Source organism: Rhinolophus hipposideros (assembly GCF_964194185.1).
Source record: "Rhinolophus hipposideros genome assembly, chromosome: 21".
In the NCBI taxonomy this organism is placed as follows: domain Eukaryota; kingdom Metazoa; phylum Chordata; class Mammalia; order Chiroptera; family Rhinolophidae; genus Rhinolophus; species Rhinolophus hipposideros.
The window spans coordinates 47,070,818-47,091,770 of NC_138067.1; the positions used below are offsets into that span (position 1 = coordinate 47,070,818).

Below are 20,953 nucleotides of genomic sequence, written 5' to 3' on the forward strand. Positions count from 1 at the left end.
CATTTCAGGTCTCCCCAACATGAGGATGGGTGTCTTGGGCTTAATCAATACAGTCTAAAGTAATTCTCTAAAGGGCCAGAATGCAGGCATCTGGGACCCAAATTATGTGTCAGAGAGACGGAGAGAGGGACACAAGAGAGAGCCCCAGAGTGAAGCAGGGAAAGAGAGGGAGAGTCAGTCCATTCAAACATTTTTCTTAGGGGAGAGAAAGGGAGTGGGGTGTGTGTGCACACCGTGTGTGTGTGTGTGTGTGTGTGTGTGTGTGTGTGTGTGTATGCATGCACACATATTGCAGGGTGCAGGGACAAAAAACATTGAGCTCCCCCTGGAAGTGACGAGGATTTATGTGTGTGCATTTCATGGGGCAGCTATCCTCACTCTGTCCTGTCTCCACCATCACTGCCATCCTCCTCCTCCTCCTCATCATCATCATCACCACCACCGCCACCATCGTCATCACCACCATCGCCACCATCGCCACCACCACCATCGCCACCATCGTCATCACCACCACCGCCACCATCGTCATCACCACCATCATTATTTTTCTCTCTAGTAATGGGATGCACAACGACCCCAGCCCTTTCTCAACAATCTGGGGCAAAAAACTGGGATGAGATAAGTAGAGTACTAACCTCCCCTTCTTCCTCCCTCCCATTTCATTCCCCCCAAGGGGAAAGTGTGGCCCTGCTCTGCAGGGGTGGGGAAACCCCTGGGGCAGGTTCCTGGGGACCTTAGTTTTAGCTCCCATAGTGACTGCCTGAGTGGTGACATCAAAGTGGCCAGATGCCACTTGGTACAGGGTCTCTACTTCTCCGTGTATCAGCATGGCATCAGTGGGTTCCTGTGAGACTCAATATGCGTAGTGGCTATAAACCGTAGTGATTGGTAAGGGGCAGTGGTATCTTTATATACCTGGAAGTAATCCTTTGGAGAGGTTCTTCAACACGTGGCAGGGGCCTCATGAAGATGAGAGGGGTCGTGCATAGATGAGCAGGGGGTGCAGGGGTCCTTATGCAGATGCCAGGGGGCCTTACATGGGTATGCAGGTATGCATTCTGGAGTGGTCTATACCCTCAAAGGAAGATTGGTGTGTAGAAGCTGTGTCCTTATGCTGGTTTAGTTTTCTTTTTAAGCAGAAGAGGGATTTTACCGAAATGAAGGCATCGTTTACAGGTGAGAGCGCGCTTATACACAAAAGTGAGGATTTTTTATTGATGCAACTATTATTTGTAAAATGCTGCGCAAATACTAGCGACCTTTGCACGGACCTGAGGGTTCTTCCTAAAGATAAAGGGATCGTTATGCTGTAGAGTGACATAACAGTATCAGCGGCCTCATGGGGACGAGGCTGTCGGGCTACCTGCGCGGGCCGCACGTGGGAGCGGTCCCGGGAGGGGAGGAACGCCAGGGGCCGACGCGCGGCGCCGCAGTCCCCGCCGCAGCCGCCAGGGGCAGCACTGCGCCCGCCCGGCCCGCGCCTCTCCCCTCCTTCCCCCAATCTCCGCCCCCCGCCCCCTCCCTCCCCCGGCTCCACTCCCCTGAGCCCCGCCAGACCCCGCTCCGCCCGCGCCCCGCTCCGCCACCCAGGCTCTCGCAACCCCGGCGCCGGCCCCGCGAGCCCTCCCCCGGGGGCCATGGGGGCGCCCCCGGGCTACCGACCGTCGGCCTGGGTGCATCTCCTCCACCAGCTGCCCCGCGCCGACTTTCAGCTCCGCCCGGTGCCCAGCAGTTTCGCGCCCCAGGAGCAGGAATACCAGCAGGTGGGAGTGGGCCTCGGGGCGGGGGCTGGGGGCCAGCGCTTCTGGCTCCCACGGGGGTAGGGGGCTAGGTGATAGATCCCTGCGTTCCCCGGGGCTGGGGGCCGTACCCCGACTTTGGGGTGTCTGAGGGAGGAGGAGCGCGCGGCTCCCATACCTGGAGGTTCCCCTGGGACGGGCGCTGAGGGACCAGACCCCTTGATCCTTAAATAAGGGAGGGCTAGGGGTCTGGACCCCTGAGTCCCTTAGGAGGGAGGTGACTAGGGCCCTTGGATTCCAGGGTATCTGACAGCTGCCTGGGAGGGTAGCTTCCAGGGTCATCGGGGGATAGGTGTCCTAAAAGGTGACCTCTCCTTTTATAGGATGGGGCATTCCAGTGAAGGTGGGGCGCAGGAGAGAAGAGCTGATAATGATGGAGAGGGAAAAGGCTGGGGGTGCCCCCCCCCCGTTTTGGTTCTGGGACAGGACTGAGACCAGAAATGGTGAATGGGGGTGAGGGGTTTAGGGCCCAGGTGGGAAAATGAGGTGGAGATGTTGGCAGAGGAGGCTTGGGAGCCAGTCCTAGGACAGAAGGTGGGTCAGGGCACTGGAGGGCGGGCGTGGAAGGGGAAGAGTGAGATGAGGTTTAAAGAGCGGAGGATGACAAAAATGGGTCCGGAGGGTGGGGCTGGGGAGGAACCTTTACAGAAACCGGGGTCCCTGGGAAATGGGGCCCTGCCTGGGTCAGCTCCAACAGGGGCCAAAGAACTGTTCCCTGACCCAGTTTAATTCAAGTCCTTGACTTTGAGATTAATAAGCAAAGCTTGACTGAGCTGCAGAGGCGGGGTGGGGGATAAGGGGTGGGCTGGGAGTCCTGGTGGGGTCAGGGATGGGTCCCAGGCCCTGCCTATAGGATCTTAGACCCCTCCCACCTGTCCTGGGGAGCTCCTAGGACTGGGGCCTGGGGATTGGAAAGCTTAGAAGGGGGGAGGGGTCCCAGAGAAGCGAAGAGGAGGATGTGTGCTGCATTCTGAGCTATTTGGGTCACGGCTGTGCCAGCCCTGAGCAGCTCCTCCCTGCCTGCTCCGCGCAGCCCTCTCCCCACCAAATGGGGACCGCCAGCCCCTCGCCCACGGCCTCCCTGTTACACAGTCACGACCTCCACAGCCAGTCCCAACACCTGCTCATGGCCAAGGAGACCTTCCCACACGGATGCCCACACAGACACATGCAGGGTCCCTGGCCCAGCCCATCACTGCCAGGGGCACTCACAAGCTCACTCCTATCTCCCCCCCACGCCCCATCAACAGCCAGGGTGATAGCACTGGAATACTTGGCAGAGTCACACAGCCCAGGAGGGGACATTAACGCCAGGGAGGTCACTGCTGGGAGCACAGCTGGGAAAACAACCAGGGACGGGGCAACACGGAGCTGGGGACCACACTCACACTCAGACACACACTCACATACATACACTTTTCCCTTTTTTCTCTGTTTCACACACACCACCAGACACCCAGTTAGACTCAAGGAATTATGCCAGAAACATACAAATACCCACACATCTCTCTCACACCTGCAGATACAGGTGCTCCCATAGAGACACACATACACTCTCACACACTCACTTACACACACACACACAATAGGCAGATTCAGTCAAACTCAAAGATATTACATCCATTCCCACAGCCAGAAACACAAACACTCCACACACTGTCCACTGTCAACACACACACGCGTGTGCACACATACCACTGTGAGGACAAAGGCAGAGACACTGGTGTAGGAGAAACAGCTTTAGTGAGTCCAGAGGTCTGATTCTGTCCTGATGGAGCCCTACCGTGCTGTGTGGCTCCAGGTACACCCCTGCCCCACTCTGGGCATCTGAAGGTGACAGGGCTGCAGAATGTCCAGTGTAAAATCCTGCCTCGTAGAGAACCCCATTATTCTGAAAGCCTTTTCCAACTTTAGACATGTTTTCTGTCCCTGCCTCTGTCCTCCCAGCGTTTTGTTCCAACTCCATCTCTGTCTCTGTCTGTCTCTCCTTTTTCTGAGACTACTTTTCTTATCTTTTTCTTTGAGCCTCCTTCCCTGCTGCTCTGTCTTCATTCTCTTAGTCTCCCAGTCTCCATCCCTGAGTCTTGTGCACGTGCATACACACACACACACACACACACATATACACACACACACACAGAGTCACAGCAGCTGACATGCCCCCCTTCCCATGAGACTCTGGGTGACAGACTCACACTGAGGTGGGTGTGCAGAGCTCAGCAACAGGGGAGAGAGAGTGAGCAGTGAGTGGGGAGGATGAGTAGGGAGGAGGGAAGAGGAAGCCTGCCACCCCCAGCTGTGCACACTTTACCAAGAACAGGCACCCTCATCTGCGCCCTGACCCTGCAGTTCAGGGATCCAGGTCTCAGCAGGTCCTGTGGAATGCTTTATCCAACTGCCTGGTTGCGGAGGAAACCAAGGCTCAGAGAAGTGAGGGCGCCTGACAAACATCACATAGCCATTGGCAGGCAGAGCAGAACTGGAACCCAAGACTTGGGCCTCGCTCCAGTTGGAAGCTCCCCCCAGTGACCCAGTCCTAAATCACAGAGCCCCAGCTGCCAGCCTAGGGGTGAGGCCAGGGATCTCATCTTTCCTACAAACCTGAATAACACAGGGCTTGGCCCCCAGTCTAGCCAGGATGTCTACCTCCTCCACTGAGATCCCGGATGCAGATTCTCCCACTAAGCAGAGAAAGAGCCCGGAGCCTCTCTGAGGCCTGATGTCACTCCTTTCCCAGGCCCTGTTGTTGGTGGTAGCTTTGGCTGGCCTGGGTTTGGGCCTCAGTCTCATTCTCATTGCTGCCTACCTCATCCGCGTTTGCTGCTGCCGGCCCCCAGAGCCCCCCGGCTCCAAGAGCCCCCCACCTGGAGGAGGCTGTGTCACCTGGAGCTGTATTGCTGCCCTTCTCGTCGGCTGGTAATGGGGCCCCAGGGTGGGTGGGGAGTGGGGACAGGGCTCCCCCAGTGCTCTGTCTGTCTTCTTGTGGTGTCCTAGAATTCCATTTCAGCAGCAGGAAGAATTACCCCCATTTGATGGATGGAGAAACTGAGGTTCAAGAGACATGACTTTTGTAGGGCAGCCAGCCTGTCAGGACAAGATAGGGGTTAAGAATTAAGTGGTCAGACTGCCTGGGTTTGGTGGCTCTGGCATTGAATAGCTCTGCGACCCGGCAGAGTGATAGAGTCTTTCCTGGCCTCAGTTTCCACATCTCTAAACGGGCATTATGGTAATATCTACCTCCTAGTTATAATATTGAATGAGAGAAGGAGCAGTGCCCGCTTCCAGCTTTAAATATTAACCAGTGATGTCATTCATTAACTCATTCATTCATTCAACAACGACTTCTTGAGTTCCTACTATGTGTCAGGATAGACTGACAAAGCTGGACTAGATCCCTGCCTTCATGGAGCTGATGTTCTAGTCCAGAAGACAAATGGGTATTTATAATCCAGACTACCTCCGGGCCCAGACCTGAGCCCCTCTCCCTGCCTCCTGCAGTAACCCTGCTGGACTCAGGGTCCTCATGCCCAGTTTTGAAAGAGGATGGTTCAGGGAGAGGGAGAAGGCAACATTTCAAGGGTATGTGGCCCTATTAGAGAGTGGAGATTCAGACCCCCAAACCCCTTGGAGCCCAGGGTCCTTTTTCTGGGATACCCCCAGGGGAGAGAAGAGAAGAGCACTCAACGCAGCTTTACCAAGGGCTAGCTCTGAGCACAGCCCCGGCGGGCAGGGCGACCCCAACAAGGGCATGGACACCTGTCCTATTCCACAGATCGGGTCACCCAGAGAGACGTGCCTGGCCCCGGGGAATGGTCTGGAAGCCGATACTCCCACCAGCACCCAGGCTGGGCTCTGCCACCCCCCCCCCCACTGCAGGGAGCACCAGTGTGTTTGGGGCTGTATGTGGGGGAGGCAGCTGGGCGGCCTATATCCAAGATGCTTCCTCTTGGGGCACTACTGATGGGGGTGGACGGCGAGGTGGGTGGACAAAGGCCCGGTGGGGGAGAGACACAGCCGGTCCCCACGGCCTGGGAACAAGAGCAGCTTTGTGGGACAGTGAACAATGGGAGGGGGTGCGGCGGGCGTTGGGTCCCAGGGCTGGGGGTGGGGGCCTGCACAGCCGGGGCTGGGAACTGGGAGGGCGCCCGGCTCCCTCCGCCTCAGTCTGGCCTTGGCCCCTCCACTGAGGGACGCGCAGTTCGAGGGGAGGGGGGCGTGGGACTCGATTCAAGCCCCACAATGGAGCTTTGTATGTTGGCCGCGGAGGGGCGGGGCCGCCGGCTCCTGGCCCATCGTCCCACATTCCCTTCTTCGCTCCCAGCTGGCCAGACGCTTGGGTCCGGGGGGTGGGGGATGGCCGGGAGCTCCTGGCTTGGGTTCCCCCAGGAAATGGTGGCTGAGGGCCTGCACTTTTAGAAACCCCTAGGATGCAGGAGGGTGGAGGTGGGAGGAGGAGGGGGACGTCTGGCCCCAGAAGGGACGGGTGCTGCGGAGCCTGAATACTTGGGAAAGGATGAAGGGGATGGGTGCGGGGCCGGCTGTCGTTAGTGGGGGAGAACTGTCATCCTGGGGCTGGGTGTGCCCGGGCCCGCTCCGGTGAGGTGGGAGTTAAATCTGGGCCCCACTCCCCTCTGCCACTCCACCCACTATTAGCATCACAATGACGTCCCTCGGGCTGGAGGTGTTCGGCCTTCCCGTTACCGTGGCAACCGGTGGGGGCCAAGCTGGAGACGTTCTTTTCCCACGACAGACTGGACCAATGGGGTGGGAGTAGGAGATGGGATTGGGTGTGTGAGAAGGTGGGAGGCGGCGCCCCCACCACCACGGTCCCAGGATCCGTTGTGATTTCCCCTCCCTCCTCACAGCGCGGGCATTGGCATCGGTTTCTATGGCAACAGCGAGACCAGTGATGGGGTGTCCCAGCTCAGCTCAGCACTGCTGCACGCCAACCACACGCTCAGCGCCATTGACCACCTGGTGAGGGGCCAGGCAGTTGCCAGACCCCAGACCCACACCCAGACTGGTTCCCCACACTGGGAAATGGGCCCCCTCCCAGAGAAACGGAATCCAAACTCATAGTCAAGACCCCGACTCAGAATTTCAGACTCAGACTTGCAGACCTCAGAATGTACAGCAAACCCCTCACGCTGACTGCAAATCAGGACCTTCAAACCTCAACCCAGACCTGGGACTCCGGCTCAAACCCAGATGCAAACGCACAACCAGCCCCAGTCCTGACCTTCAGCTCACAGACCAGTCACCAGTGGCCCTAGCCTCTGCCCTCAGGTCAGATGCAGACCTGATCCCTGGCCCAAATGCAAGCTTGGGGGCTTCAGTGCTGAGACCCAGGCTGCAGATAAGAGGCCTCACTCTCTTCCCCAGCTCCAGGATGAGACCCAGCCTCATTTCAAACCGTAGATCTCACATCCGTGCAGATCCCGGACTATGGAACCCAGACAGGACCCCAGACTCAGAAAGCATTTGCCAGCATCAGACCTAGGACCCCAGACTTAATCCCGTTCTGGGGCCTGAATTTCTACCCAGGGCTAAAGCCACTGACCACTCAGAGTTCCAGATGGAGGCCATAGAGCCCCACAGACAAACCGCAGAGCCCTCCCCTTCCTTGATCACAGATGCCCTAGCCCTGGATGTAGCTCCTACTTCACAACCCTGTCCCCCAACCCTGTGCACCTTGAGAGTGCCCTCCCCTGACCCCAGACCGGCCCCTGCACCCAGGTGTTGGAGACGGTGGAGAGGCTGGGGGAGGCCGTGAGGACGGAGCTTACCACTCTGGAAGAGGTGTTCACACAGCGCACAGAGCTGGTGGCTGCCACCCGGGGGGCTCGGCGGCAGGCAGAGGCTGTGGCCCAGCAGCTCCAGGGGCTGGCCTTCTGGCAGGGAGTGCCCCTGAGCCCCCTACAGGTGGCCGAAGATGTGTCCTTTGTGGACGAATACAGGTAGGTGACCACTCCTCCTACCCTGTCGTGGCAGAGGTTTCTCAACCTGGGTTACTGTGCCCCAGGGGGCATCCAACACCATCTGGAAACATGATTGGTTGTCACAACTGGGGGAGGAGGTGCTCTTGGCATCTGGTGGGTAGAGAACAGGGATGTGGCTCAATACCCTACAGTGCACAGGACGGTCTCCCCCAGTAAGGAGGACCTGTCCCATGTGTCAGTGGGACAAGGTTGAGAAACCTTGGCGTAGAGAGAGGGACCAAGTGATGCCCATCCTTATACCCAAGTATTCATCCATTCACCCACTCCCTCCATTTTTTCATGAATTCATTTACTCCTCAACTTAGTTTACTCCTCATTAGTTTAGTCTTGAGCTCACTCCCTGACCAGCCCGTTAATTAGTTCACTGCCTCAGTCATCCCTCTAACTCATGTACCATTCAACAAACATTTATTTAGCATCTTCTGGTGAGAAGGCACTCCCATTGGGGGTGGGAGTGGGGGGAGGGAAACACATGCTCTGAAGCCAGACATCCACTTCCTAATCATGGAACCTTAAACCAGTCCTCACCATCTCTGTGCCTGTGTCCCCATCTGTAAAATGGGAATAATGGGCAGTAAACCCACTTATTCGATTGTTGAGGATCCAATGAGTCAACACTGGTCCAGTGTCTACAACAGCGACTAAAACACATTACACAGCTGTTTGTAAAATGTAGGTTTTTATAAGACAGAGCCATGAACAAATCAGACAGCCATTCCCGCCTGGCTTCCAGGGTGTAACAATAAGAAACAAACACACGAGTAAAACATGAAACATGAGTAAAACATAATGTTGGAAGGTGGTGGGTAGAAAGAGCTTTGGAGAAAGTTAAGCAAGGGAGGGGGTGGGCTGGGGACAGAGGCTGATGTTTGAATTGGGAGTCTGGGAAGGTCACACTGAGGAGGTGACATTTGGAGGAGGGGAGAAACAAGTTATGCAGACATCTAGAATACCACCCTTCTTGGCAGCCACCATAATGAATTCTGCCTTGCTTCATCCACTAGAAATTATTTCTCTCATTCATCTGACACCCTCCAAAGGCCTGGCCCAGGTGTGGAGTCAGAGACGGAAGACTGGGTCCTGGGTGCTATGCTCCACAGGGAGGCAGCCCAGGCTGGCGCAGGCCGAGAAGAGGATGCCTCGTGGGGCACAAGGCAGGCCTGGGTCCCAGCAAATCCAGGTTCTGTGTGGTGGCCGAGCCCAGGGGCCACACACACTGGGCTTAACCCCCTTCCAGGCCAGCTGGGGGTAGCCAACATGCAGACTACACCAGGGTGAGCGGACCCACCGTAGACAGAAAATACCTTCTGGATGCACCAATATGAGAGTTTACTCCTCATGGCACTTTTGAGTCCCTCAACCAACATGGCCAGTTTATTGGAAGGAAATTGGCCCCTGAGGGAGGGAGAGCTTTGCTGGCTAAGTTCATGGAGGCTTACAACAGGAGTTCATAGCCACTTAGAGCAGGATGGGCTGCCTGCCCCGGACTGAAGTGAAGCCTGGAGGCAGGAGCTGGCAGTGAAGACATGGAAAGCAAAGGCATGGAAGTCCCCTGGAGTCACTGGGCCCAGCTTTCCTTTCCCTGGGAGAGCTTAACCCTCCAATGGTCCAGGAAAGGAGGGCAGAGTGAGCCCCTGCAGAGTTCCAAATAGAGGCTGCTGCAGAGGGGGTGGCATTTCTCTTGCCACTCCGGTACCCCAGCCTCTGCTCAGCTACGTGGGGCCACTGAGAACTTGCTATTTGTTGAGCATTTACTACATGCCAGGCACTCTGCTCTGGCCTCATGAGCATTCTCCTCTCCAATCAGAGTGAATTAATTATTCGATAATACTGAACTGTTAAATAGTATTTAACGTTCAAGCTAATATTTAAGTGCATCCACGTGCCTGGCCCTCTTCTAAGCAATTTACAGGTTCTCACTCATTATCCTCACCACAACTTTTGGGGTGGGTGTCATCGTTCTCCCCATGTTACAGGCTGGGTAAATGAGGCATGGGAGGCAAAGTTACTGAGGCAGTTACACACGGGAAGTAGAGACCCTTAGGTTGTGCAATGTTATGCTGGGTGCATGCCTGGGAGAGACTTGCTTTATGTTCTGCAGTGGGAGTGGGGACTGGGGCTCTGTGGCAAATCACACAATTTCTGTCCCAGAGACCCTCGGACCTGAGCTCTTTCTAGAAGGCTAGGACGACCCGCCTCCCAGTGCACCCATTTCACAGATGAGCTGGGCTGTGGCCTGGAGACCTAGATGACAGAAAGTCACATGGCCGGGTGGACCGTGGGGGTGCCATTGCCTTCTACCAAGTCTGGAAGCCTGTGAGCCTGAAGGCTGGATTTGCTGCTTCAGCAGCACCACTGTTGCCCCCCTCCCCCTGACCCCCAGGTGGCTAGCCTACGTTCTCCTGCTGCTCCTGGAGCTCCTGGTGTGCCTCTTCACCCTCCTGGGCCTGGCAAAGCAGAGCAAGTGGCTGGTGATTGTGTAAGTCTGGGCATTCTCCGGGGGCTCATGTCACAGCACAGGGGGACCACATTCCATCCCACAGCCCTCTTGCGAGAGGGACCACAGGTCTCCCCAGGCTTACAATGATTCATTCCTTTGTCCCACAAACCTCTACGATCTCCACGGAGTTCCCAGTGTGGGTGGGGCACATAGAGTGAAATCAGACCTGGAGCTGCCCAGGAATGATGGGCAGACCTGCAAACAGGCCGCCTAGCAGTGGGAAGTTCGGGAAATTCTAGAATGCACTGAGGATGAGGGTGATCATTGACGTCTATTGAAGGCCATGCATGCTGACTCCTTCAGTTGTCACACATCCTCATAAAGGAGGTGTCTACCAGATGCCCATCCTGCAGATGAGGGACCTGAGGCAGGAGGCGACCACATCCAGGCTGCATGGCCATGACGTGGCATGGCAGAATCGCAGGGCCACGTTCTTATTCTGTGTGCCCCATGCTCTTATGGAACCCTCACACCAACCCTATCAGGAGGCACTTTCCTTCTCCCCTAACAGAGAGGGAGAATGGCATTCAGACAGGTGGGACCACTAGCCAGCCAGCCAGGAAGTACTGGAGCTGGGATTCGACCCAGGCCAGCCTGTCCCACTTGGAGGAGCCCTTGCTTCCTCCCTGCTCCTGGGGGTGGGGAGAAGCTGCACTGGTGAGTGAGTGCCCACCATTGTCTCCACACTCCCCCTGGGGAGAGAGGTCCTGCCATCCCATCCAGGGTAACACAGCCTAGGCACTCAGGTCTGGGACTTGAGGTCAGACCTTTGGTTTGGGTCCCCCAGGTGCCCTTCTTGCTTGCTGGCCACTCTCCAGTGCTGACCCCCCAAGCCCCATACCCAGAGAAAAGCCTGGAGGTGATTTCAGCCCTGGAACTGTCTCCATTCCTGGGAGAAACAGTCTGGGCAACTGGGCAGCTGACCAAGCTCTGGGAGAATCTGGGACTATGCTTGGGAAAAGCGGGGTCCTATAGAATTCAAAGCCGGGAAATGGGGCCCAGCAGTGGGCAGTAGTTCCCCAGAGTCCCAGAAGAAGATGGGAGCAGAGCAGGGCTGGGATCCTGCCCTCTAGGGCACTTCTTAGTCCCCCAGCCCCTGGGCAGGGCTACATATTCAGTTTGATGTCACCAACCACAGGTCCACCCCCCCATCAACTTCTCTGTCCCTAATTCTGATCCTCCAGGCTCCAGAGTTGGGGGGTGGGCTGTGATGGGATTTGAGGTGGGGAAAAAGAAGAGGTGAGGTGGGGAGATCAAAAACCCCAAGTCCAATCCTCTCCCCCCACAGGATGACTGTGATGAGTCTTGTGATTCTTGTCCTGAGTTGGGGCTCCCTGGGCCTGGAGGCAGCCACAGCCGTGGTGAGTACAGGGGCCAGGTCCTTGGGCTCTGGGACTCAGCAAGGCTGGAGGCCCTGACTCCTGAATCCTGGGGTGGGTGGGGTCCAGTGCCTTAGGTCCTGAGAGGAAGGACTTGGGGGCCAGGATCATAGGATCTGAGGTTTGGGGCTAGTTTCCTACATCCTGAGGTGCTGGAGGCTGGAGTCCTGGATGCTTGGGTTCTATGGAAGGAGGGGGTTGGGGGCCTGGACTGGGCTCCCGGGTCTGAGGGAGGAGGGGCCGGGGGCCTGGGCTCCCGGGTCTGAGGGAGGAGGGGCCGGGGGCCTGGGCTCCTGGGTCTGAGGGAGGAGGGACCTGGACTCCCGGGTCTGAGGGAGGAGGCTGGGGGCACTGAGTGTGGGAGAGTGGCACTGGGGCAGTTTCTGGTCTGAGCCCCTTTCCCGCTGCCTCCCTCAGGGCCTCAGTGACTTCTGCTCCAGTCCTGACACCTATGTTCTGAACCTGACCCAGGAGGAGACTGGGCTCGGCTCAGGTGACCCCATCGGCCCAGTGCACACCCTGGATCCTCAGGCCTCTGTCCTCAGCCCTGCCTGGGGTGGGGTGGGGGTGCCCAGCCATCAGCCAGGCCTAGCCTGGTTCCCCAAAGCTCTCAGCACCTCCCTGGTGGAATGGAAAAGAGGGAGGATAAAGATGCTGGACTCAGGAGAAAGGGCAGGGCCTGAGGGATGAAGGATTTGGTCATTTGGAGAAACTGGGGGGAGCGGTTTAGTCAAGGTTTCCCAGGGAGTGTGGAGACCAGCTTGTTTGGGGCTGTGGCCTGAGCAGAAGAGTTTAGGGACGGGGCTGGTGGCCGGTCTCAGAATGCCAGGTTGTTGGGACCACAAGAGAGTCCTGAGCTGGGGAGGGGCCCCTGGCCCTGAGGGTGGAAAGACAGGGCCCTGCTCCCTTGGCCTTCCCCCATGGAGAGGCCCTGGGCCCAGGCTCACGGCCTCCCCCCTCTTCCCCTCCTGCCTCAGACATCCTGAACTATTATTTCCTCTGCAATCAGGCCGTCTCCAACCCCTTTCAACAGGTTAGGGCTTCGGGCAAGGGAACGGGGTGGAAGAGGGCGGGGCTGGGTCCTGGGCTTAGGGGTTCTGGGGGAGGATGAAGGGGCCAGGGGCCTCAGTCCTGTGTCCCTAGAGAGGAGTGGACCACTGGGTCCTCCTCCCTCCCTCTGTCTTCCCGCAGAGGCTGACTCTGTCCCAGCGAGCTCTGGCCAACATCCACTCCCAGCTACAGGGCCTGGAGAGAGAAGCTGTGCCCCAGTTCCCTTCCGCGCAGGTCCGCGGGTTGGGCGCTCCTCTTATATACCCCGCCTCTCAGGGAACGAGTGTGGGGACTGCAGGGGGGAGCGTCTCGATGGGCGTGGTCCGTAGGGTGTGGGTGGGGCGTACTAAAATGGGTGGCTCTCTGGTTGTGGGTGGGGCCTGGAAAGAGGCGGGGCCCAGGCTTAGAAGGCCGAAGTACGCAGGATAACAACCTTTCTCCCACCTCAGAAGCCTCTGCTGTCCTTGGAGGAGACGTTGAATGTGACTGAAGGAAACTTCCACCAGCTGGTGGCACTACTGCACTGTCGAAGCCTGCACAAGGTGACTTCTGTCCCCTTCCCAAATTCTTCTCCCAAGGGGAGCCTCCACCCGACCCGACCGGTACCCACTGAACAGCCTCTTTCCCCTCCTCCAACCCTGCCAGCCTTCCTCCCATTGCCCCTGAGAAATCTTTCTATTCATCTATTATTTATCTATCATATAGGTGGTATTCTCGATCTAGCTGTTACCTATCTATCCATCTACCATCTATATTCCTTCCTTTTTCCTCCTTCCCTCTCTCCCTACCCATATCCCTGGCTCCATCCTCATCTCTCCCAGCCCCTCCAGCCCTCCTACTCTTTCCTTCCTTCTCTTCCTCTTCTGCCTCTTTCCTCCCTCCCTCCTCCTCCCTCTGCCCCTCCTATTGGCTATTTAGCTTAGTGAATTCTGGAGCAAGACTGCCTGGGTTCCAGTCCCCACTGTTGACCTCAGGCAAGTCACTAACTTTTCTGTGTCTGTTTCCTCACTTATAAAACTGGGATTACAGAGGTGAGTATCTGTAAAGCGTGCTGTTACCGTGCTGAGGCAGGGTGAGCAGGACACCCAGGAGGAAGAGTGCCTGGTGTCCCGCAGATTCCTGCCAGTCTGGGGTCTGAAGCAGGGTCTGTGGCCATGTCCCTGAATCTCGGTTTTCTCACCTGTGAAGTGAGGGAGATGGTACCTGTTTACTGGACGGTCGTGAGGGTTAAGGAAAAAATCAGTCTTTCTCTCTGACACCTTGCATGCACTTGGGCTTTACTGAGTGTGGGTTCTGCTGGTGACTCGCCAAGCCCTCCTTAGTAACACGATGAAGAAGGAACTGCTGTTACTGCCTGTCTAACACACTTGGACGATAATGTACAGAGGGTTGGGTTGCCGAAGGTTGCAGAGCCGGCCCAGGCACACTATGGTGACAGAGACCTCAGGCAGGGTCATTGCCCCCTCACTTCCTGAGCCCCCACAGCCAGGCAGTCACCCAGTGGTCTCATTCCTTCTGCTTCCTCAATGTCTTCATCCACGGCCCCAACCCCCAAGGGCGTGCTGGAGCTCAGGCCTTGTCTCTCCCCAGAGGACACATGCTTCTTCCCCTTCCCACTTGTGCCCCCATGGGCTCTCAGCTGGGGCTGCCAGATTCAGCAAACAACAAATACCTTTTTACTTAGGTATGTCCCATGCCACACTGGGGAGATACTTGCGCTGTTTTTTATGTTGTTGTTGGGCATCTGAAATTCAAGTCTGCCTGGGTGTCCTTTGTCCCATCTGGCACCCCGACCTCCGGAGGGATCCATTTATTCTATAGGATGGGTCTGAGCTGCTCCTTGCTGCATTCACATCCCTTCAATGGCTCCTGTTGCCCCCAAAGCTTCTGAAACCGGCACTCTAACATGGGAGCATTGGGGGCACTGAATTAACAGTCAGAAGTGCTGAATTACAAGAGCTCAGAAGGGAGGGGCATCCTCAAAGGCTGTGCTGTTCTTTTCAAGAGCAAACTGGGATCCACGCATTTCTCTATGGTCCGGGAAGACACTAGGCTGGATTACAGCCCAAGGTTCATTGTGAAGGAGGGAAGGAGGTGGGGAGAAGAGTGGGTCAGATTCTCGGCCCTCTGCTGATTCAGCATGTGACCATGGGCCTTGGTTTCCTGTCTGGGTCTTAGGATCCCCACATATTAAAATCAGGACAAGGGACATTAGGGATGAGGTGGCAAGAGGGTAGGCTCTGGAGCCTGATAGACCTGACAGACAATCCCAGCTATGCCCCTTCCAGGCTGTGTAACGGCATGTGGCTTGCCCTCTCTGGGCTTCATTCCATCACTGCAAAAGGCAGCAATGTGAGGGGGAGCTGATCTCTGCCTTATAGGACTGTTAGCTGGATGAAAGGACATTGTGCATGTGCCTGATCCAGTCAAAGCAGAACTCCCCGTTGCCCTGACGGCCCCTCCCCCAGGTTTCACTGGCTGAGTACCAGGCACCCCCACTCCCCACACAGGGGGTCAAGCCAGAAATCTAGTAAGATCCCTCCTGCTTCCCGTCCTTACCTCCCTCCGCCATTCCCCAGCAAGTTCTGTTGGCCCTTCCTGTGAAACTCATCTGGGCTCCGAGATGACTCGTACTGTCACTGCTACTACCCTGGGCCTCGCCCTGTTTGCCTCCTACCCAGTGGCCAGAGCCTTTCCTGTCCCTTGCTTGCCACCCCCATCTGTCCTCCCAGCAGCAGCCGGCAGCTGAGTGAGCCTTTTAAACACAATCCAATCCCGTTCTTCCTCCGCTTAAAACCCTCCAGTGATGTCCTGCACACAGGTGAAGGCCCCCCACCTGACCTACAGGGGCTGTGTGGCCCCCCTTGCACCCTCTCCTGAAGAGGCCACAGCAGCCCTGAGGCCTGTCTCAGGGCTCCTGGACCCCAGCCCCCACAGACCTCTTGTCAGCACAGCTCCGTCCTGCAGGTGCCACCTCTGCTGTCGCCTACTGCCTCTCACCAGCTCGTGTGGTGTAAAGTGGCCTTCGGGGACCTGGTTACTGAAGTGTCCCAGGGCCAATCCTTGCTGATGAGTGGCGGCCGGCAGTCAGTACAGGGGTGTTCTGCTCATTTCCAGGGTGAAGCGATGGCAGCCAGCATGTATTGAGTGTGCGTTATGTGCGAGTGATTCTAAGAATTGTTCTAGAGAACTTCTAAACCAGGGGTTTTGCCCAGGAGACACTGGCCAATGAGTGGGGACATTTGTCACAACTGGGGAGGGGGTGCTCCTGGCATCTAGAGGGTGGAGCCCAGGGATGCTGCTCAGCAGCTGACAGTGCACAGGCTGGCCCCACATTGCAGACTGGCCTGGCTCACGGTGTCAGTTGTGCCAGTCGAGAAGCCCTGCCCCGGACCAAGGCCAAGCTGGTGTGGTGGCTGGGGGCACAGTGACAGACAAGAGGCCAAGATTTGGGTTCATACCTGCGGCTATGATAGTGACAGTGATCACAGTGCCTACTGTGTGCCCTGAGTGCTTCCTGTGCCAGGCGCTGTGCTGAGCACGTATGAGGAGGCACAGAGAGGTTGAGTGACTTGTCCCGCATTGTACAGCCAGGTGGACATACGGTGTTGGGGGAGAGAAGGGGCATGCCTGCTGATGCTGTCTTCCGCCCACCCCAGGACTATGGCACAGCCCTGCGGGGACTGTGCGAAGATGCCCTGGAAGGCCTGCTCTTCCTGCTGCTCTTCTCCCTCCTGTCTGCAGGGGCCCTGGCCACAGCCCTCTGCAGCCTGCCACGAGCCTGGGCCCTGTTCCCGCCCAGGTCAGGAGGGGAGAAGGCAGGGTCCTGGGGGAAAGGGCAGGGGGAGGACTCTCAGGGGGGCCCTGTTTGAGGGGGAAGTGTCCTGATAGATTCCCCCATCCTCCTCCTCTGCCACTGCCCCCTCACACCCCAGTGACGACTACGATGACACAGACGATGATGACCCTTTCAACCCTCAGGTACTGGACTCCTGGGTCTGGGGGAGGGGGTTGGAGGCTGGACTCCTGGGTCTGGGGGAGGGGGTTGGAGGCTGGACTCCTGGGTCTAGGGGAGGGGGTTGGAGGCTGGACTCCTGGGTCTAGGGGAGGGGGTTGGAGGCTGGACTCCCAGGTCTAAGGGAGGAGACTGGGGACTCACACTACAAAGCCAGATCCTACATCATGGCCTCCTCTAACCCCAAATCCCCTGCAGGAATCCAAGCGCTTTGTGCAGTGGCAGTCGTCTATCTGAGCCCCTCTTCCATGCCAGACTGGAGGCTGCTCCCCCTCTCCGGTAAGCTTCCAAAGTGACACCCCAGCTCCTGAAGCCGGCCTCCACTCACCTCTCCCACTCTGGGCACAGTGGTGGCCTTCCTGCCAGCATCTGGTGCCCTATTTCTGCCTCTCTCTGCAGTTCCCTCCCTGGCTGCTGGAGAAGACCCCACTAACCCAGCCTGAGTGGGCTCCCACCACTAACATCACCCCTAGCCACGGACACCCCAAACAGGACTGCCTCGCCACCCTGCCCCCTCTACGTGTCCTTAACCCTGGGAGAAGGCTAAGGGGCAGGCCAGGGCCAGGGGCTGGCCGGGGAGGGGGCCCCATCCTTGAAGGGACATGAGTTCCCTCACCCCCACCATGCTCTGTGGGCTTGGGGTCCTTGATCGCAACTTGTGGCACTAACTTGGGAATGGGTTGGTTTGAAATAAAAGGGAAGACTTTATTTTACAAGCAGCTGGGTACCTCTTATTTCTCTCCTCCCTGATCTGGCTTCCTGGTTGAGTTGGGGAGACGCCCTCACCCCAACCTCCTGGCTGCCAGGCATTTCTGCTCCAGGCTAGGCTCTGTGGCAGTTCCAAATGGACTGCTCTTCTTTAAAAAAACAAATTTTCCTCCCCGCAATTCTAAAATCAATACATGTGTCCTGACACAGAAGAGACAGCCATCCCCGGAACAGAATAGACAGCCTAGAAATAGATTTGGTGTGTATATATATGACAGAAAACATATTTTAAGTCAGGGTGAAAGGACTGGTTAGTTTCACAGCACTGCTGACACAATTGGCTCTCCATCTGAAGAAAATGCTCTACGTATGTACAAGATGGGTGACACATCTAAAGGGGACCAAAGTATTTCCAGAAAAAGGAGAATTTTGTATATTGTATATCTTGCTTGCAGGGGTGGATTTTAAGATATCCTAAAGCTGGAAAAGGAAAGGTCATTTATTTGACAAATTGTGGAATGAAAACAAATACTGTACAGTCAATAGAAATTGATAGTCTGAGGAAAATTGTGTGTGTTTAACACATACAGCAAAGAAATATGTGTAACCTGCAAAGATTCTATAAACCAAGAAAAAGACAACTTAAAAACAAGCAATTAACAGGATCATTCAATGAAGTGAAAATCCTGATGCCAGTGAACAGATGAAAAGATGTTCAAACCCTGATAATTACGAAGTGCAATTTGAAACTACCGGAAACTTTTTTCACCACCTAGTTCTCATAAAATGAAAGGAGTGCTAACATTCTACACAGGAAAGGATGGGGAGGACCCGGGCACTCAAATGGGCTCCCACCCAGGAATTGCAATTCCTGGGGCTGTGAATTGCAATCCTTCAAAAATCTTGTGGGGTAAAATCAAAACTATAAGACCCTGCTTTTGGGAATCAATTTATGAAAACAAAGTAGAGGCATCTAAGGACATATATTAAGGGCTGCTTCCTGCAACAATACTTCATCAGGGCAGGCCTGGTGGCTCAGGTGGTTGGAGCACTGTGCTCCTAGCGGCCTAGGTCGCTGGTTTGATTCCCACATGGGCCAGTGAGCTGCGCCCTCTACAGCTAAGATTGTGAACAACAGCTCTCCCTGGAGCTGGACTGCCTTCAGCAGCCGGAGGTTGGCATGAGCTGCTGTGGGCTGCCATGTGCTGCCGTGAGTGGCCGGCAGCCGGTGTGAGTGGCCAGTAGCCAGCGTGAACTGCTGCATGCTGACATTGGCTACCGTGTGCTGCCATGAGCTGCTATGAGTGGCTGACCGACGTCTGGCAACCAGCTGCCTCAGCCAGGGGGAGTGCAAGGGGAGTGCAAGGCTCATAACACCAACATGGGCCAGGGAGCTGTGTCCTACACAACTAGACTGAGAAACAACGGCTTGAACTATAAGGGGGGAGTGGAGGCGGAAGAAGAGGGGGGATAATTAAAAAAAACATTTCAATCAAATAAACTCTGGAAACTAAAGTCCACAGAAAGAGGTCAAATCCATTAAGTCACTGCACAGCAGGGCAGCTCTTGGAAACATGGCAGCTCATGGCTAGGTCTGGGATTTTAGGGGAAAGCCTGAGAAGAGAGATTTGAGGTGGGTATAACAGACAATGGCAGCAGAGTGGACAAATACAGAGCAGGCTGTGGTTATGGGACGTGGGCAGTCCCTTGACCCAGTTGGACTGTGGCTGCCTCATCTATCAGACGGGTGTCACACACAGCTTCCCAGTCCCTCCTGTCAATTCCAAAACCTAAAGAGCTGTCATACTAGAGGTCTTCCCCAACTCACTGGGCAGCAGAACCTGACCTACCTTGGCATGGGGTCACTTACAGACAATGTCCCCGCCTGGTGGGAACATTCATCTGTTTCCTGCAGAAACACTGATGGGGTTATTTTGAAGTGTCATATGAGGTACTCAGGATACTGTGTGGACTCTAACCATGTCGCCTCTCAAAACTGAAAAATCACGGATCCTAAAACATACATGACACCAAGGGTTTCAGGTGAAGGCTTGCTGGCCCAGAGTGCCACACATCAGATATCTATCAGGGGAGCCGACCTTGGAGGACTGCACCGTGCTTGGTAATCATTTCCATCTTGTGCACTGCAAGGGATGTTCAAGGCAGGTTTAAATGTGTGGGCCTGAAGCTGGGAAAGAGAAATGGACTATGATTTCCAGTAGGGAGGTTCTGGGAGCCACCTGAGTTTACTCGCTTTCTTCTCATGGTTGCCTGAGCTGTGTGACCCTGGGGCCAGCCCTGCTATTCTGGCTGCTTTGCTCTCAAACACTGCCCTCTAGTGACTCTGAGACCATGTCTAGAAACTGAAGCATGCTCTGATGGGTTGGATGTTGGCAAAGTACCCCGAGATTCAGGCCGCCTGATTTCCTGCTAAAGAGCCTGCCACTGATCTTTACTCGGTAAGCTTTAACCAAGATAAAAGCACATTTCAAAAGGTAACTATTTTTAAATGATACATATGAGCACTTCCACTTCCAACCTAGAGGAAGTAACAGGGACGGGATTTGCTCTCCTTCCTGATACAACCAAAAAGCCAGACAAAATATGTGAAAAAAATGGTACTCAGACTCCGAACACTAGGCAAGGAAGGAGAGTGATCCCTGAGAGATGGAAAACATACAGGTGCCCTGAAATCGCCACAGCCGGGAAACTCATGAGTTTCCCACCACAGGACAGGGGAGGGGACCTGAGGTACAGCACCTCCCAAAGGCCCTACCTAAAACTGCTCTAAAATATATTCCATTTTTTAAAAAATGCTCAAACCAAAAGAGGCAGAAAAAGAGGAAAAGGGGAACAAAGAAAGATGGACAAGTAGAAACCCGATAGCAAGATGATTGGTTGAAACTTCACCATACCGACAATCACATTTTATAGTTATAAACACCTCTCTGAAAAGGCAGAGGTTGTATGCTCTGGGTGAAAAAGATCCACTTATATGCTATCAATAAGAAATCCACCGTAAACATACTGGTTAAAAGTAATGGGATCTGGGCCGGCCCAGTGGCTCAGGTGGTTGGAGCTCCGCGCTGCTAACACTGAAGGCTGCCAGTTCGATTCCCACGAGGGCCAGTGGGCTCTCAACCACAAGGCTGCTGGTTCGACTCCTCGAGTCCAGGGGATGGTGGGCTGCGCCCCCTGCAACTAGCAAGGGCAACTGGACCTGGAGCTGCGCTGTGCCCTCCACAACTAAGACTGAAAGGACAACAACTTGACGTGGAAAAGTCCTGGAAGTTACCCAAAGAAGTCCTTTTCCCTTTCCTCCAATAAAATCTTAAAAAAAAAAAAAAATCCCAGCAAGATTAAAAAAAAAGAAGTAATGGGATCTAAATGCAGTGTGGTACTCTGGATTAGACTCAAAGACGACTTCAGAGAAAAAGTGGTCAAATTCAAATAAAGCCTGTTGTTTAGTTAATAGTAACGTGCTAATGTTGGTTTCTTAGTTT

General features: G+C 55.5%; 1 protein-coding gene across 2 annotated transcripts; it reads left to right on the forward strand.

Annotated features, from left to right (window-relative positions):
• Window positions 1-1,529: 1,529 nt before the first annotated feature.
• On the forward strand, window positions 1,530-17,461 carry TTYH1 (tweety family member 1). 2 transcript variants are annotated; one of them, XM_081032835.1, is made up of 14 exons: window positions 1,531-1,763; window positions 4,537-4,715; window positions 6,665-6,776; window positions 7,536-7,756; window positions 10,182-10,277; window positions 11,587-11,659; window positions 12,095-12,170; window positions 12,655-12,710; window positions 12,869-12,961; window positions 13,177-13,269; window positions 16,387-16,529; window positions 16,663-16,708; window positions 16,941-17,021; window positions 17,142-17,461. In XM_081032835.1, exons 1-13 carry the CDS (start codon window positions 1,638-1,640, stop codon window positions 16,977-16,979), a joined length of 1,353 nt encoding a protein of 450 aa, XP_080888961.1. In that variant the 5' UTR covers window positions 1,531-1,637; the 3' UTR covers window positions 16,980-17,021; window positions 17,142-17,461. The 2 variants fall into 2 exon arrangements, with proteins under 2 accessions (XP_080888960.1, XP_080888961.1); XM_081032834.1 differs by lacking the exon at window positions 16,663-16,708 and having other exon boundaries at window positions 1,530-1,763.
• The last annotated feature ends 3,492 nt before the right edge of the window (window positions 17,462-20,953 follow it).